The sequence below is a fragment of the Ctenopharyngodon idella genome, chromosome 20 (assembly GCF_019924925.1).
Source record: "Ctenopharyngodon idella isolate HZGC_01 chromosome 20, HZGC01, whole genome shotgun sequence".
Lineage (NCBI taxonomy): Eukaryota > Metazoa > Chordata > Actinopteri > Cypriniformes > Xenocyprididae > Ctenopharyngodon > Ctenopharyngodon idella.
The window spans coordinates 28,619,554-28,637,551 of NC_067239.1; the positions used below are offsets into that span (position 1 = coordinate 28,619,554).

Consider the following 17,998-nt stretch of genomic DNA (forward strand, 5'->3'; position numbering starts at 1 on the left):
TAGGCAGGATCAAAACACAATATTTCCTTTGTAAATGTAAAAAATAAAATCACACAGATATCATTGAAACTCTGAGGGGAATCAGTCAGATAGAGACCAAAAAACAAAGAAAATATACAGTACATGCACATAAGAAACTACATATAGTCTATGGATTCAGCAGCTCCATTTGAGCTATATATATACTCAGGTTCCAAAACAGGTAACGCCCTGAAGCTCATAGACGTATTTGAATATGCTAACAGTGGTGCAGTAACTAATCGTGGTACATGCGGCGCCCCCAGGTGGAGACTGACTGTCTGTCTGTCTGTCTGTCTGTCTATCTATCTATCTATCTATCTATCTATCTATCTATCTATCTATCTATCTATCTATCTATCATGTCTGCAAAATGTAGCTACTCACCCAAAACATTTAATTCATGCTTCAAAACCTAGTTATTGTGTCAGTAAATTGGCCAATGGCACCAAAATAAAAAGTCTTTTTGTCATCGTGTGAGCCACACGGGTCAAAATGTTTAGATGTTTATTCACTATGGAAATATTTGTACATATGTATATACAAATTGCATGTGTTTTCTACTTTTTTATTGACAATGTTCTCTACACTATACAAGAATGCCAGTTTTGTCTTGTGTCTCAAACTGATCTTTTTAGATACAGATTTCAGCAGTAGGTAAAACTTTACTAGGAAAAGTCAATACTGTAGTAGTCTCAGCCTCAGGCATCTCGCCCCTGGAGCGTTGGCTGAATGTCTGATGCATATGGCACACTTTACTGGAAACACTTCAGGATATTTAAAGTCATCATTTGGTTGGTTGAATTCTACAGGATGTCCGGGAGACGTGTGTGTCGCGTTCTTTAACGGTCTGCCTGGAAACAAATGCCGTGATGCCTGCCGGTCTGTTATTGTAGGGACATTGACTTTACATTTTCACGCCCCTAAACATGATGTGGAACAAAACGAACTGTGATTGGTTTCATTACATGTCAGTCAAATGTCCTCTTGGGCGGTCCTTGGCCAATGAAAGCTGCGATGGAGTCCAGACCTTCTGCCGTCAGTCTGAAGGTCTGGCTATGTGAGACTAAAGCCTCGTTTCCACCAAAATTACCTGGAACTTTTTTCCCCCCAGACCTGTTGCTCTCTGCGTTTTCATAGCAATCTAAAGTACCGTGTAGATTAAGTCCGGTGACTTACGACTGTGCACGACTTTCCAGTTCCTGCTGGATTTCATCCTCCACATATAAGCTTAATAAAGCCTGAAGCTCATTGCTGGTCCATCATATTTTTAAAGTCCAATGTTGATTCGAATAGCAAACAACTCTTACTGCACACACCGCAACAGACTTTTAAAAATGGTGGTTGAAATAAAATGCTGCGTGGAGTCAACCAATCAGCATGTTCAGCACCCAAGTCCCACCCCCGAACATTCCTGAACTTTGAAAAACTACTACCTCGTGAGCAGGGACATTTTGAGGGGAGAATTTTTACCCAGAACTTTATTTAGACCCTGGTTCCTGCGGTCGAAACACACAGAGTACCACCCCAAAGTGCCTAGTTCCTGGGGAAAGTTCCTGCGGTGGAAACAGGGCTTAATATTGTAGTACACTACAAAAAAAAGAAAATGGACATTTGGTCACACTTTATATTAGGTGTCCTTATCGACTATGTATTTACATAAAAAAATAAGTTCAGTGTACTGATTGTGTTCATATTGTATTGCAAAACACTTAGCGCTGCTATTGAGGTGGATACGGGTAGGTTAGTGACAGGTCTGGTGGTATGGGTAGGTTTAAGGCTGGGTTAAAGGGTTAGTTCACCCAAAAATGAAAATAATGTCATTTATTACTCTTTTTTTTTTTTTTGATAAAATTCGATGGCTCAGTGAGGCCTCTATTGCCAGCAAGATAATTAACACTTTCAGATGCCCAGAAAGCTACTAAAGACATATTTAAAACAGTTCATGTGACTACAGTGGTTCAACCTTAATGTTATGAAGCAATGAGAATACTTTTTGTGTGCCAAAAAAACAAATTCAACAATAAAAAATACTTTCAACAATATCTAGTGATGGCCGATTTCAAAACACTGCATTGAAGCTTCACAAATCTTTTGTTTCGATTCAGTGGTTCAGATTGCTTATCAAACTGCTGAAATCACGTGAATTTGGGGATCCGAATCACTGATTCAAAACAAAAGATTTGTGAAGCTTCAATGCAGTGTTTTGAAATCGGCCATCACTAGATATTGTTGAAAAGTCATAATTTTGTTTTTTTGGCGCACAAAAAGTATTCTCGTCGCTTTATAACATTAAGGTTGAACCACTGTAGTCACATGAACTGTTTTAAATACGTCTTTAGTAGCTTTCTGGGCATCTGAAAGTGTTAATTATCTTGCTGGCAATAGAGGTCTCACTGAGCCATTGGATTTTATCAAAAATATCTTAATTTGTGTTCTGAAGATGAACGAAGGTCTCATGGGTGTGGAACGACATGAGGGTGAGTAATTAATGACAGTATTTTCATTTTTGGGTGAACTAACTCTTTAAGGGTTAATGGAAGGTAATTATATATTATATAGTGTAATTACAGCTGTATTTTTGTTTTTAACATTTTTTTTGTTTGTTTTAAAATAAGTAAAATGTAAAAACATGAATATGCATTGTATCAAATAATTCATTTACAGTGAATGTTAGTACAAAGTAGTTAAAGACATCTAATATAAAGTGGGACCAAACATTTTTATACAGCACATTTATTTTCGAAGAAATGTGTTACATGTAAACTGAAAATTCACAGTTCCTTGTTCATTTTACATATTCTATTACAGTATGTCTTCCCCTAACACCACACATTCTTACATATCTTCCTATTGCTCTTCCAAGACAAGCAACTGTGTATTTTCAGTTTACATGTAACACATTTCTACAAAAATAAACTTCTGTTGCTGTTTATGGATTTAGACGTTCCTGCATGTTCAAAAATGGTAGTGATTGTGCTGGGAAAACTCCATATAGCCTACTGTATGCTTCCAAACTTGATTGGTAAGATTGTGATTCTTAGTTCATTACAATGGCAGGCCATTTCAGCAGACAGTACTCCACTTTATAGGCATTTATGGAATGAATATACATGCATGTCTGACAGATTTTGATAACTGAATGGATCATTTTGCATGTGGAGGCTCACATGATGAAAGAATATTTAGAAGTTGTAAAAGAGTTCAATCGTTTCAATGAGAATCAACTCATCATTTTGGATCAACAAACTGTGTGCATTTAGATGTTGTGCAAATTGTACTTATTCTTTTGCACACGTGCCAAAACACATGCAAATTGCTTAAATCAATAAGAAATCCAAATCTGATGTGAACAAGAAACTAATTGTTCAGAGACCTGAACTTGTTGTTTTGAGAAAAAAAAGTCTCATTCGAGAATTTAGCCAAAGCGATTGAGAAAAAATGTAATACAGTTTTATCTGGATAAGAGATGGGATAATGACTGATGGATACTTATAGACAGAATTCTGAAGCGAGCATTTTTCAATAACTATTTTTATATTAATAGCTGAGTAAAAACAAGTCTTACCCGACATTAAGCATTTAAATAACTCCAATGTTAAATAATTAAAAAACTTGAAATATTACATTATTTTAAATAAAAGCTAAAATAACTTGAATGCTTTATTGGATGTGAATTGCAGGTTTTTAGAAAAAAAACAAAAGATTCACATGTCATTGTGAACATAAATTTGCAGATCCTAAATCAAAATAGCACATTTAAAGAGTTATTTTTGCACGCAAATAGCGATATTTCAGTTTTGTCAGTATTTCAATGTCTAACTTTCGGATGGTTAGTCTTTTTATGGAGATCTTCAGAGAAAATATTTCTTACAATAGCATTAACATTATATTTAATAAACAAAGCTAAATTCATTCAAGTATCAAGGTGCTTGAGCCACAGAGATAAGTGGATATGAGAGTCTTAAAGGCCTTCTGAAAACGAGGGTAGAAGAAACCATAGATCAATGGATTACATGTGGAGTTAAAGTATCCAAACCAAACCAAAGCATCAAAAACATCAACAGGAGTCGCAAAGTTGATAAAAGGATCAACAGCAGTGGCGGTAAAAAAAGGCAGCCAGCAGAGATAAAAAACACCCATGACAATGGCCAGAGTTTTAGCTGCTTTTCCTTCTCTTTGAGCAGAGCTTTGGCTCTTCAACCCTCCTGCTGCCACCACAGTCACTCTTTCTGACATAACCTTCTCATGTTTTCTTGCAACATGTAAGATTTTCATATACAGAGAGCTCATGGTTGTCACAGGAAGGAAGAATGTGAGAAGTGAGCAAATAAGACCCCACTGTTTGTTAAAAAACAGAACACAACTTCCCACACAGTAAATCTGCATGATAAACGACTCCAAGCCAATTGTGTTCACCCCTGAAAACACAATAGAAAAACTGTAGAGAAATGCAAACATCCATGCGAAGATACTAAATACAGTCACAGTGTTGTTTGTGACCCTCATTTTGTACCTTAAAGGATCACAAATGGCCCAGTACCTGTCAACAGATATTAAACCGAGATGCATTTTAGAAGAAATGCTGAAGGTCATGTCTAAACTAGAATGCACTTTACACACAAAATCTCCCAGATACCAGCAGCCTTCAACAGATCGCACCATGCTGTACGGCATGACCAAAGAGCCCAGCAGACAATCACAAGCTGCCAGAGACTGAACAATCAGATGAGTTGGAGACTGAAGATGTTTGAAGTGAGAGATGGAGATGACGATGAGCAGATTCCCAAAAACTGTTATGAGGATCATCAGCACCATGAAAGCATACATTGCCACTTTAAGGACAGTAAGACGATGAGCTCTTGGACAGGAGTCCAGCAGGAGTGGATAGCAGAGAAACACATTCTCAGAGTAAATGTCAGTTTCATTTGAGGTCATTACGAAGATATAAACTGATAGGCAGGATCAAAACACAATATTTCCTTTGTAAATGTAAAAAATAAAATCACACAGATATCATTGAAACTCTGAAGGGAATCAACCACAGTCAGACCAAAAAACAAAGAAAATATACAGTACATGCACATAAGGAGCTACATATAGTCAATGGATTCAGCAGCTCCGTTTGAGTTATATACACTCAGGTTCTGAAACGGGTAACACCCTGACTCTCATAAACATATTTGAATATGCTAACAGTGGTGCAGTAACTAATTGTAGTAAATGAGGTGTCCCCAGGTGGCGACAAAATGACTGACTATCTATCTATCTGTTTGTCTGTCTGTCTGTCTGTCTGTCTGTCTGTCTATCTAAATGTAATTCTCCATGTTTTGTTTTTCATTTCCCACCAAAGAGAATGACCACACCACAAATTTAGCCCATGAGCAAAAGAAAATCTGAGCAAAAGCAAAACTGAGGTGAGCAATTTAAAAGACAAGATAATATTTTAGTTCACCTCAAAATCAGTTTCATCAAGCCAGGCTTAAGAAGTAGCCTGCTTATGACTCAGAAATACTGTACTATTCAGTGGGATTTGGATTTTGGAATGTGAATTGCTATATATTAAAATGAAAACACATTGTGTTTAATGTCAATATATGCTGGTATACTATTAATAATTTCCCCCTCTTTTAATTTTGTAGAATGTAAGTTTCAACTACATAATTTTCTTTGGCAATATAGAGTGTTGCAGTCATTATTTTTGTAGGTCAACCTGGAAGTTCCTTCGACACCCCATATGATTTTTCCATTGGCTTTTGGATTATTGCAGAAAATGAGCTCTGTGACCAAAACAAGTTTATGATTCTTACATGTTTTGTTCATCATGATAATCTTCATTCTTCACAAATAAACAGAACTTTTATGAATTTTGAAGCCTAAATACAATCGGCAGAAGTCAAAAGCTAAACGTAGGCCTACGCCACGGTCGTATGACTGCAGCATCACCATCACTAAGCTTCCGACAACTCTTTCAGTCTAAAAACAAAGAGTGTGAAGATAGCAAGAGTGTGATTAAAAACACAACGAGGATGTGAAAGTGAAGTAGTGTGTAGATGAGTTTTCCTGTTCGGCCTGATGACGTTTAATGTCCCTGAAAATCTCTGTAGTCCCATTTAGACACTTGTTAGCAACCACCTTTTACAAGACAAGTAAAAACTTTAACAAATAACAAGAGGGTATTACTGATGTGTTTTGTATTGTAGAATAAAATGTGAGAATATCTTGAGCTTGTGCTCACCAAAGACCTTATTTCAAGCATTTACCAAAAACATGTTGACTTCAGGACAATTGTGCTAAAATGCTAACTCGTTTCTGGGTTTCGGCCTACAAAAATACATCATCCTTGCAGCACTCTATAACTTTATGATGATAATACACAGACACGTCAGAAAAAGTGCTTCAATCAAGAATAATTTTTCTGTCAGTGTAGTTTATCTGAATTAGTAGGCTTACGCTATACTGTACCATTAAATATGGTTGTTCAAACGGTTAAATGTAGTCTGACTTCAAGACACATTTAGGCTGTGCTGGTTTTAAACATTTGACACAGGAGACTCAAGTTTAAATCCTGCTCGAGCCTCAAATTCATATGAATTACTTACAACAAAACAAGTCCTTAAAATATAAATGTATTCTCAGTTTAGTTAAGTTCATTAAATGTTTTAATCGGATAGAGTCCTTCTTTAAACCCACAAAATCCAGTCAAGGAACTGATTGTGGTTTTGGTGCACCATGGTTTATTTTAACTATATGAACTTAAGATTTAGACTATAATCTATATGAATGTATAATGTAAAGTGGTCAGGTTTTTCTCTCAAAATGAAAAGTAAGCATTCAACGTAATCTCTCAGTTAAAATGATGCCATGAAACTAGGAATTTGAAAATGATGTTTAATATAGTTGTCTCACTGAATAACACTGTTGTCGTTGTGGTATATTAACTGCCCATATGTAGTGTAACTGCAATTGCTCAAAATGTTTGATCTTCCATAAATGTCACTCATTCATACTGTACACACACACACACACACACACACACACACACACACACAATGCAAAATGTTATGATGCAATGTTTGTGTTTAGTCTACAACAGTACCCAGGAGACCTATTATCATTTCTCACTCTTAATGAAAGTGTGACTCTCAAAGGCTCTCACCGCTGAAAGACATTCGTCCAGTTTTATTATGAAGCAGGTTCCAGAATGGTTGACTGTCACATCTCACATCAAATCAACCCATTATCATTACAGATACAGATAAAGTATTACTATTCATTAGCATTTTTATTTTTTACACGACAAACAAGGATTCTTTCTGATTGACACATTTGTGTGTGTTTTTACATTTTACATCTATTTTAGAAACTATGGTTGATGTATTGGTAATGGCTATTGACATTGATTTACATTTGCTTCCATCTAAATCATTACAAAAGGCCAAAAATACATTTTATTGGGAGTTCAAGAAAAATGTTTAATCATACTTGGACTAGTGGGTAATAAAAATACAATTAAATATTCATTCTAAAGAATGAAAATTTAAATATTATTATTAAACCTGCACATGTGCAAACATTTATTATAAATGTATGTATACATATTTATAATTCAGTGTCTATTAAAGGTTATATAAGTTAATTTTCATTCAAATGTCAAGGTGTGTGACTCATTGATGCCACAGATATAAGTGGATATGAGAGTCTTAAAGGCCTTCTGAAAGCGAGGGTAGAAGAAACCATAGATCAAGGGGTTACAGGTGGAGTTAAAGTATCCAAACCAAACTAAAGCATCAAAAACATCAACAGGAGTCACAAAATTAAGGAAAGGGTCAATAGCAGTGGCAGTAAAAAAAGGCAGCCAGCAGAGATAAAAAACACCCATGACAATGGCCAGAGTTTTAGCTGCTTTTCTCTCTCTCTGTGAAGAGGTTTGGCAATTACCGCCTACAGTGGGGGCAACGGACACTTTCCCTGACAGAACCTTTGCATGTTTTTTCACAACATTGAAAATGCTCAAGTACAGAGAGCTCATGATAGTTCCTGGAATTAGGAACACAAAAAGTGCACAAATTAAGCCCCATTCTTTGTTAAAAAACAGAACACAGCCACCAAAACAAGATATCTGCAATATAAGTTCTTCCAAACCAATGTTGTTTACCCCTGAAAACACAACAGAGAAGCTGTACACAAATGAAAACAGCCATGTGAAGACAATAAATACAGCCACAGTGTTGTTTGTGACCCTCATTTTGTACCTTAAAGGATCACAAATAGCCCAGTACCTGTCAATAGCTATTAAACTAAGATGCAGTATGGAAGAGATACTGAAAGTCATGTCCAAACTAGAATGCACTTTACACACAACATCTCCCAGATACCAGCAGCCTTCAACAGATCGCACCATGCTGTACGGCATGACCAAAGAGCCCAGCAGACAATCACAAGCTGCCAGAGACTGAACGATCATGTGAGTTGGAGACTGCAGCTGTTTGAAGTGAGAGATGGAGATGATGATCAGCAGATTCCCAAAAACTGTTGTAAGGATCATCAGCACCATGAAAGCATACATTGACACTTTAAGGACAGCAAGACGATGCGCTCTTGGACAGGAGTCCGGCAGGAGTGGATAGCAGAGAAACACATTCTCAGAGTAAATGTCTGTTTCATTTGAGGTCATCACGTCTGCCCCAGATAATGACTTGTATGCAGGATTAAAATACAGTACTTGTTTGGTAAATGTAAAAAGACACACAAAAATTGACCAAATTGAGCCCAGAATTATTTCATAAATAATGATACGGTAAAGACAAATATCCAAAGAAAGATGAATATAAATACAGTACATGCCCATACAATATAGACTAATTTAACTGGACTCAGAGCAGTTCAGTCTTGTTCATATATACTCTCAGATTTGAGGTAACCCTAGGGGTCCATGTAACCCATAGTTACAATAACAACATGAACTCGAGATTAAAATGAAAATAAAAAACTACTACCCCGTTTCTGCCCTGTAATGGAGGTTGAGGTTGCCCCCTAGCTCCTGAAAGATATTACTAAACGGGGTTGGGGCTACTGTGCCTTAAACATTTTTATTTATTGGTTTAAAGAGTAGTAAAATAGGCATTATTCATTAAATTATTTATATCATTGTAGTATTGGAGTGACCACTAGACTCTCTCTCTCTCTCTCTCTCTCTCTCACACACACACACACACACACATACAGTTGCAAGAAAAAGTATGTGAACCACTTGCAGAATCTGTGAAATTGTTAATAATTTTAACAAAATAAGGGAGATAATACAAAATGCATGTTATTTTTTATTTAGTACAGTCCTAAGTAAGATATTTTACATAAAAGATATTCACATATAATCCACAAGACAAAAAAAATAGCTGAATTTATTAAAATAACCCCATTCATAAGTATGTGAACCATTGATTCTTAATACTGTGTGTGGTTACCTGGATGATCTACAACTGTTTTTTTGTTTTGTGATGGTTGTTCATGAGTCTCTTGTTTGTCCTGAACAGTTAAACTGAGCTCTGTTCTTCAGAAAAATCCTCCAGGTCCTGCAGATTCTTCAGTTTTCCAGCATTTTTTGCATGTTTGAACCCTTTCCAGCAGTGACTGAATGATTTTGAGATCCGTCTTTTCACACTGAGGACAATTTAGGGACTCAAACACAACTTTTAAAAAAGGTTCAAACATTCACTGATGCTCCAGAAAAAAAACATGATGCATTAATAGATGGGGGGTGAAAACATTTGGAATTTGAGGATCAAGGTAAATTGTATTTAATTTGTCTTCCGGGAAACATGCAAGCGTTTTCACAGATTCTGCAAGTGGTTCACATACTTTTTCTTGCAACTGTACAATCCATCCCTTTATATAGGCTACCTAAAATGGTGCCTTTGGAGGGCACTAAATGTGTTTAATCATTTTCAACATATATTTTTAATAAAAATAACTCTATAAATGAGTTCCAAATGAAACTTCCCAGATAGCAACTTTGTGCCGGCCCAAATCCGGCCCACATATGCCATGCGTGATATGATGATCTGAGCCACAAGCAGGCCATAACAATGCCACATGTCAGCTAAGAACAAAGAAATAAACCAGAACTGGACCTTATCTGAGCCACAAAATGTTTATATATTATTTATAAAATCATCTTAGCATTAACAAGCTTGTTAACAAGCAGAATCACTGACGGAAAGAAGAGAACAGAAAAAACAAAATTAACCATCATTGAAAACTTACAATGAAACAACGCTAGTCATCGTTAAAATCTTGTAATGGAAACAAACTGACTGTCTTTGAAATCTCATAAAAGAACAAAACCCACCATCATTAAAATCTCGGAATAGAACAAAACCGTCCGTCTTTGAAATCTTGTAAAGGAACAAAACCGACTGTCACTGAAATCTCATAACAAAACAAAACCTGCAATCATTGAGATCTCCTAAAGGAACAAAATAGACTGTCATTGAAATCTCGTAACAAAACCAAATGTCTTTGAAAACACGTAAAAGTACAAAGAAACAAAACCGACCGTCATTGAGATCTCTTAATTGAACAAAATCAACTTATTTAAAATCTCGTTAAGGAACAAAACATACCTTATTGAAATCTCGTAAGGGAACAAAACTGACTGTCATTGAGATCTCGTAACCGAACAAAACCAGCCGTCACTGAAATCTCATAATCAAATAAAACAGACGTCATTGAAATCTTGTAACGAAACAAAACCGACTGTCTTTAAATTCTCGTAAAAGAACAAATGAACAAAACTGACCATCATTGAAATCTCGTAATTAAACAAAACTGAGAGTCATTGAGATCTCATAAAGCAGGGGTGTCCAACCCTGCTTCTGGAGAGCTACCATCCTGCAGATTTCAGTTCCAACCCTGCTCCAACACACCTGTCTGTATATATCAAGCAGCCCTGAACACCATGATTAGCTGGTTCAGGTGTGTTTGATTCGTGTTGGAGCTAAAATCTGCAGGGTGGTAGCCCTCCAGGACCAGGGTTGGACGCCCCTGTCCTAAAGGAACAAAACTCACAATCACTGGAATCTCATAATGAAACAAAACTGACTGTCTTTGAAATCTCGTAACTGCACAAAATCTCATATCCGAATAAAACAGATGTCATTGAAATCTCGTAAAACCGATTGACACTGAAAACCAACCGTCACTGAGATCTCGTAACCCAGCAAAACGGGCCGTCATTGAAATCTCATAAAAGAACAAAACATACCGTATTGAGTTCTCATAACTGAACAAATGAAAATTTTGACAATGAAAACTGACCGTCATTTAAATCTCTTAATGGAACAAAAAAGGACCATCATTGATATCTCGTAATGAAACAAAACTAACCATCATTTAAATCTCCTAACGAAACAAAATGTCTTTGAAATCTTGTAAAATAAAAAACTGACCATTTTTGAAATCTCGTAACAGAAGAAAACCAACCGTCATTGAAAACTGACCATCTTTGAAATCTCGTAACCGAACAAATCCGACCATCACTAAAATCTTATAAAGGAACAAAACTGACCATCATTGAAATCTCATAACCAAAACAAAATGTTATAATGGAACATTATAATGCAATGCTGTGGCTTTTTGTGATGTCCAGAGTTGATCTGATTGTCTGAATATTTTGTTGTCAACATTGTTGAGATTCATATGCTGATTACCCATATCTGTGTTTATTCGTTCTAATGTGTCAGCGGAAGGTTCTTAAAACACTAATCAAAGTAATGTCATACCTTCTGTTCTCTTCTTTTTAAAGAACATCAAAAGATGTGCTTAATTTAAACCATTCTCCTGATTCTGTTGAACAAGCATGAAAAAGGACAAAAGCTTGCTTGAATCAGAGCTCTGGCGTGACTGTGCACAGTGTGTTACAATACTGAGTTCTGATTGGTCAATCGCTGTTATTTATAGTTTTTTAATTATCATACAGAGAATTTTAAAATTTCGTTTACATGATAAGATTTACAAAATATACATAACACTATTTCAGACAGGACCACTTTGGCAAGTTACTTGAGTTTATTGAACACAGTTTATCTTTGGTGGTATGGTTCCTTATGGGGATTCTTGCTCCAAAATTAATTGAACATACAAGAGATTTAACATTAACCACCCGGAACCATCAGCTTGAAAATACATAGACAATTAAGACACTTAGTAATGTCTTTAAAAGCGAACATGGTAATCGTGTAGATATGGCAGTGGGACGTCTATACTGTAGCTTGATTATGAGGATGAGTGTCTCTCAGCAGTGAGGTCCATGCCAGCCGGGACTTGAAAGCCTTAGTGATCTGAAACAAAAGAAGATGACAACCAGAAGGTGCACAGTAATATGCTCATGCTTATAATGGGGAGGGAGGGAGGGTTGCGAGCAGTTTGAGCATACTTACCGAGCAGTAATGCCACATATATATGTCCCGTGTCTAGTAAGAGAATGGTAGTGATTGGAGCAATTTGACAGCTGACCGCATCAGCTGGTCTCAGCACTATGCCTACGTGGCCTGACTGAACTAACGCTGCGCTCGATTAATATAAAGGCGATGGTAAGGGGGGATGGCGGCTTTACAGAGGGGATGCTTTTTGTAATTTTTTTCAACAAGGGGGATGCCATCCCCCCGCATCCCCCCTCAAATTGCGCCCTGGGTTGTTCTGTGTTTTTTGACCCACCAAAAAGAATCGGTTCATTATAGTGATAGGTGACTACACAGCGAACAGCTGTGCAACAAATGTGTTTTGTTGTTGTTGTTATTGCCGTTTTTTGCCATTTTTTCACAGTATATCTTGTCATATAAGTAAAGCTGGTAAAATGGTAGTCTACAAAAAACATTGCTTACATTTATATTTTATACTGGGATAAGTTTGGGCTAGCAATTCTTTTTCTTAGGTTTTGTTTTGTTTTGTGCCCTGAGGCCACCTCTGATTATAGGTGCTGTAAGCCATTTTGCTTTTCATTTTGGCATGCTTTTTCTGGTGTTTAGGATTTGTCAACTAATGTGTCTAGCCATTCCCTTTTTCTATTACAGAAAATACTTTAAAATGGATAAGGCATGAAGGTCACATTTTGCACAGGCTAGTTGTACATTTTGAGCATTATTCATCCATATGGGTACTTACTTCAGGTGCATGTTCATAAGCTTTTATGATCTCATAGTGCTTCACATGCAACAGGTTTTGGTATCACGATGACAACCAGAAGTTTACTGACAAATTTCAAAAAATGAACTACAGGATATAAAGGAATTACAGAAAAAAAAACTTTATTGTGATGTCTGAAATAAGTGTGAGCAGCGTTCATTCAAAAGTCAATGTGTCTGAATCCTTGATGCCACAGATATAGATGGATATAAGAATCTTAAATGCATTCTGAAAACAAGGGTAGAAAAAACCATAAATCAAAGGATTACAAGTAGAGTTAAAATATGCAAACCAAACCAAAGCATCAAAAACATCAGTGGGGGTTAAAAATTTGAAAAAAGGATTGAGAGCAGCAGCAGTAAAAATAGGCAGCCAGCAGAACAAAAAAACACCCATGACAATGGCCAAAGTTTTTGCTGCTTTTCTCTCTCTGTGTGCAGAACTTTGGCTCTTCAACCCTCCTGCTGCCACCACAGTCACTCTTTCTGACATAACCTTTGCATGTTTTCTTGCAACATGGAAGATTTTCATATACAGAGAGCTCATGATTGCCCCAGGAAGAAAGAATGTGAGAATTGGACATATAATACCCCACTGTTTGTTAAAAAACAGAACACAACTTCCCACACAGTAAACCTGCAATATAAGCATCTCTAGTCCAACTGCATTTACCCCTGAGAACACAACAGAAAAGCTGTACACAAATGAAAACAGCCATGTGAAGGTTGTAAACACAGTCACAGTGTTGTTTGTGACCCTCATTTTGTACCTTAAAGGATCACAAATGGCCCAGTACCTGTCAATAGATATTAAACTGAGATGCAGTATGGAAGAGATACAGAAGGTCATGTCTAAACTAGAATGCACTTTACACACAAAATCTCCCAGATACCAGCAGCCTTCAACAGATCGCACCATGCTGTACGGCATGACCAAAGAGCCCAGCAGACAATCACTGGCAGCCAAAGAACGAACAATCAGATGAGTTGGAGACTGTAGATGTTTGAAGTGAGAGATGGAGATGATGATCAGCAGATTCCCAAAAACTGTTGTGAGGATCATCAGCACCATGAAAGCATACATTGCCACTTTAATTACAGCAAGACGTTGTACTTTAGGACAGGAGTCCAGCAGGAGTGGATAGCAGAGAAACACATTCTCAGTGCCAGTTTCATTTGAAGTCATCACGTCTGCTTCAGATGCAGAGATAAATTCCTCAGTTGTAGAAAGGCAAAGTATAAGCAAAATAATTTTGTAAATGATAGGTTGGTAAAAGCCAACATCCAAAAAAAGGTGAACATATAAATAATACATGCCCATCTAGCTTAACTCTCTAAATGGAGCAGCTCAGTCTTGTTCATATATACTCTCAGAAGTTTGAGTTAACCCCCCTACATCTGTCAATGTAACCCATAGTAACATAAACAGCATGAAGTACTTCATTATTCAGACACACACAGACATCAAGAATCAGCATATGAATCTCAACAATGGTGACAGTCAACAAAATATATGCAGATCTACTCTGAACATCACAGAACAAGCAACTAAGTCACAACAAAACAGCAAAAATAAAACCATAGAGTAAGAATAAAAGACTTCTTGAGAGATTTAATGTGTTATTTTATTTGCAATTGATTTCATGTAAAGCAGAAAGTATACTTCATTTTTTTTCACATACGCTAATGTACGTGCACAGTCAACACACATCCTCGCAAAGTATATTTCAGTTGACTCGTATGCGTACACAGGTGTTCGACACATGCACATTGTGACAAATTGCAATACCTCTATGTGTTACAACCTATATAAACATCTCTTTCATGCTAGAGTTGTACAAATGAGGGTAGTTTTTAACCTCTTCGCAAAATCTCTCATCTGTATAGACCTCCAGTGTTTCTGTAGCTTGTATGCATTCCTGTCTGTTCTGATTATGCAGTTTTTCTTTGACTACCTTGTGAATTGACGCTCCCAGGGCATGGTTGCCGCCTTGTGGATAAAGTAATTACTGCAAAAATAAATTAAATGAGCATGTGCGACCTGCGCGTACGCGTAAAAAGTGAAGTATACTTTGGCCTTAAGGCTGTGGCTGTCAGTCGTAGTTGTGTTTCTGCTCATCATCTCTTCTCTTTTTTTCTGTATTTGTTTTTCCTTTTCTTCTCTGACTCTGCTTGTTAACAGCAGGTGTTCATCACTAACATTCAATCATCACTCGATTAATTGCTTAATTATCTCATAACTCCAGCTCTGATTCACCCTGCATTCCATTTTGCATACTATCCACCCTAAATAGTATAGAATATTACTAATGTCACATACTATTTAGGATGGATAGTGTTACTTTAGCACTCTGAGCACATATCTGAGCAGTACTTTTAACACTGAAGATTTTACTATGTGGCTCTTGAATGGTCTTGGTTTGGGTCTGGGTCTTGGGCTGCATCCGAAATCGCATACATCCCTAGTATATATTAGGCAAAAAACAGTACGTGACAAAACAAGTATGACCGAATTCAAAGTACTCATAAAAGAGTATTCAAAAAGTACCTGGATGACCTACTATTTTCAGTGAGATCCTGAAGTGTGCATATGATGTACATTTTACTATCCCATGAGGCCACTGGAGAGGATTTGTGAATGGCAGTGAAGATACACAAATGACACTAGTAGGTCCGGATTATATTCATACTACACACATTCATACGAAATAGGTACTTTTTTAGCTGCTGTAAAGTAATTACTTATTCATAATAAGTACTCAAGAGAGTATGCGATTTTGGATGCAGCCATGATCTTGGAGGACTGGTCTTGACTGCACCCACAGGCAGCAATTTATGTTTCTGCTGGTGGATGCCCACACTTGCCAACCAAACAAAACCACATATTCTTTCAATGAGTGTTATCGCGAGTCACATTCTCACTGATATACTTGATGACACAGAATTCTCTATCAGTGGTCAATAAAAGATATAAGCTATTCTGCAATCGTACATTATGCAATCTAAAATGATTAATTAAAGCTTCTTTAAAAATTGTTTTATTTAGAATAGTATAGTTCTAAAAATATTTGTAACTGTCAAAAAATCTATTCAAAGCCACTTTGTTACTGATTTTCTTGAGCTCAACTATCCAACTACACAGACTATGAACTTTCAAATTGTAAGTGGTTTCCCACCAATCATGTCTTTTTTCTCTTTTAAATTTTTGAACAGATCATGTAAGTGTGGCCAGCTTCACTTGTTCAGTTGAGGATACAAATCAGGACATTTTTTAAAGGGAGGCCATTTTAATGTAAATCCATTAAAATGTCAGTTTAATATATTAAAATCAATTTAAAATGTTAATTTCACAAAAATGCAGGCTATTTAGGGTTGATTTATTCTGAAATATATATATATACATCTGAACATTGTAGGCCTACAAACAAATTTCTGCAATTTCTGAAAATGTCTATTTTAAACGTTTTTTGAGCATTGATTTTAACCCTGCATGTGTCATGTCCCAGCACATTTTTTTCCTACCTGATTACTAAAAAGATGACTGCTTCCAAAAGCAGAAAGTACATAAGAAACAGAGTACATTTACAAAATGGTTTCAGCATAACATAACTAAAAATAATTACACAATTTATTGCCTGTAATGAGTGTGCTGTATTCATTCAAAAGTCAAGGTGTTTGAATCCTTGATGCCACAGATATAAGTGGATATAAGAATCTTAAATGCATTCTGAAAAGAAGGGTAGAAATATCCATAGATTAAGGGGTTACAAGTGGAATTAAAATATGCAAACCAAATTACAGCATCAAAAATATCAGCTGGAGTAAAAAAATTGAAAAAAGGGTCAAGAGCATTAACAATGAAAAAAGGCAGCCAGCAAAACAGAAAAACACCCATGACAATGGCCAGAGTTTTTGCTGCTTTTCTCTCTCTGTGTGCAGAACTTTGGCTCTTCAACCCTCCTGCTGCAGCCACAGTCACTCTTTCTGACATAACCTTTGCATGTTTTTGTGCAACATGGAAGATTTTTATATACAGAGAGCTCATGATTGACCCAGGAAGGAAAAATATAAGAACTGGACATATAAGACCCCACTGTTTGTTAAAAAACAGAACACAACTTCCCACACAGTAAACCTGCATGATAAACGACTCCAAGCCAATAGTGTTCACCCCTGAAAACACAACAGAAAAGCTGTACACAAATGAAAACAGCCATGTGAAGGTAGTAAATACAGTCACAGTGTTGTTTGTGACCCTCATTTTATACCTTAAAGGATCACAAATAGCCCAGTACCTGTCAATAGATATTAAACTGAGATGCAGTATGGAAGCGATGCAGAAGGTCATGTCTAAACTAGAATGTATTTTACACACAAAATTTCCCAGATACCAGCAGCCTTCAACAGATCGCACCATGCTGTAAGGCATGACCAAAGAGCCCAGCAGACAATCACAAGCTGCCAGCGACTGAATGATCAGATGAGTTGGAGACTGTAGATGTTTGAAGTGAGAGATGGAGATGATGATCAGCAGGTTCCCAAAAACTGTTATGAGGATCATCAGCATCAAGAAAGCATACATTGCCACTTTAACTACAGCAAGACGTTGTACTTTAGGACAGGAGTCCAGCAGGAGTGGATAGCAGAGAAACACATTCTCAGTGTCAGTTTCATTTGAAGTCATCACGTCTGCCAAAGATGCTGAGATAAATTTGTTTGTAATTGTAAAAAGGCAAGCAGTTATAAGCAAATATTATATATAGGTATAATCAAAATAATTTTGTAAATTATGGTTT

At 36.6% G+C, this 17,998-nt stretch overlaps 4 protein-coding genes across 4 annotated transcripts; all 4 read right to left on the reverse strand.

Moving 5' to 3' along the window:
- Window positions 1–3,930: 3,930 nt before the first annotated feature.
- On the reverse strand, window positions 3,931–4,973 carry LOC127502463 (trace amine-associated receptor 4-like). Its single transcript, XM_051875401.1, has one exon. The coding sequence runs from the start codon at window positions 4,954–4,956 to the stop codon at window positions 3,931–3,933; it is 1,026 nt and encodes a 341-aa protein (XP_051731361.1). The 5' UTR covers window positions 4,957–4,973.
- Window positions 4,974–7,660: 2,687 nt separating this feature from the next.
- On the reverse strand, window positions 7,661–8,695 carry LOC127502460 (trace amine-associated receptor 4-like). Its single transcript, XM_051875398.1, has one exon. It carries the CDS (start codon window positions 8,693–8,695, stop codon window positions 7,661–7,663), a length of 1,035 nt encoding a protein of 344 aa, XP_051731358.1.
- Window positions 8,696–13,359: 4,664 nt separating this feature from the next.
- LOC127502461 (trace amine-associated receptor 4-like) lies at window positions 13,360–14,388 on the reverse strand. Its single transcript, XM_051875399.1, has one exon. It carries the CDS (start codon window positions 14,386–14,388, stop codon window positions 13,360–13,362), a length of 1,029 nt encoding a protein of 342 aa, XP_051731359.1.
- Window positions 14,389–16,857: 2,469 nt separating this feature from the next.
- On the reverse strand, window positions 16,858–17,886 carry LOC127502462 (trace amine-associated receptor 4-like). The gene has a single exon (XM_051875400.1). It carries the CDS (start codon window positions 17,884–17,886, stop codon window positions 16,858–16,860), a length of 1,029 nt encoding a protein of 342 aa, XP_051731360.1.
- Window positions 17,887–17,998: the final 112 nt, after the last annotated feature.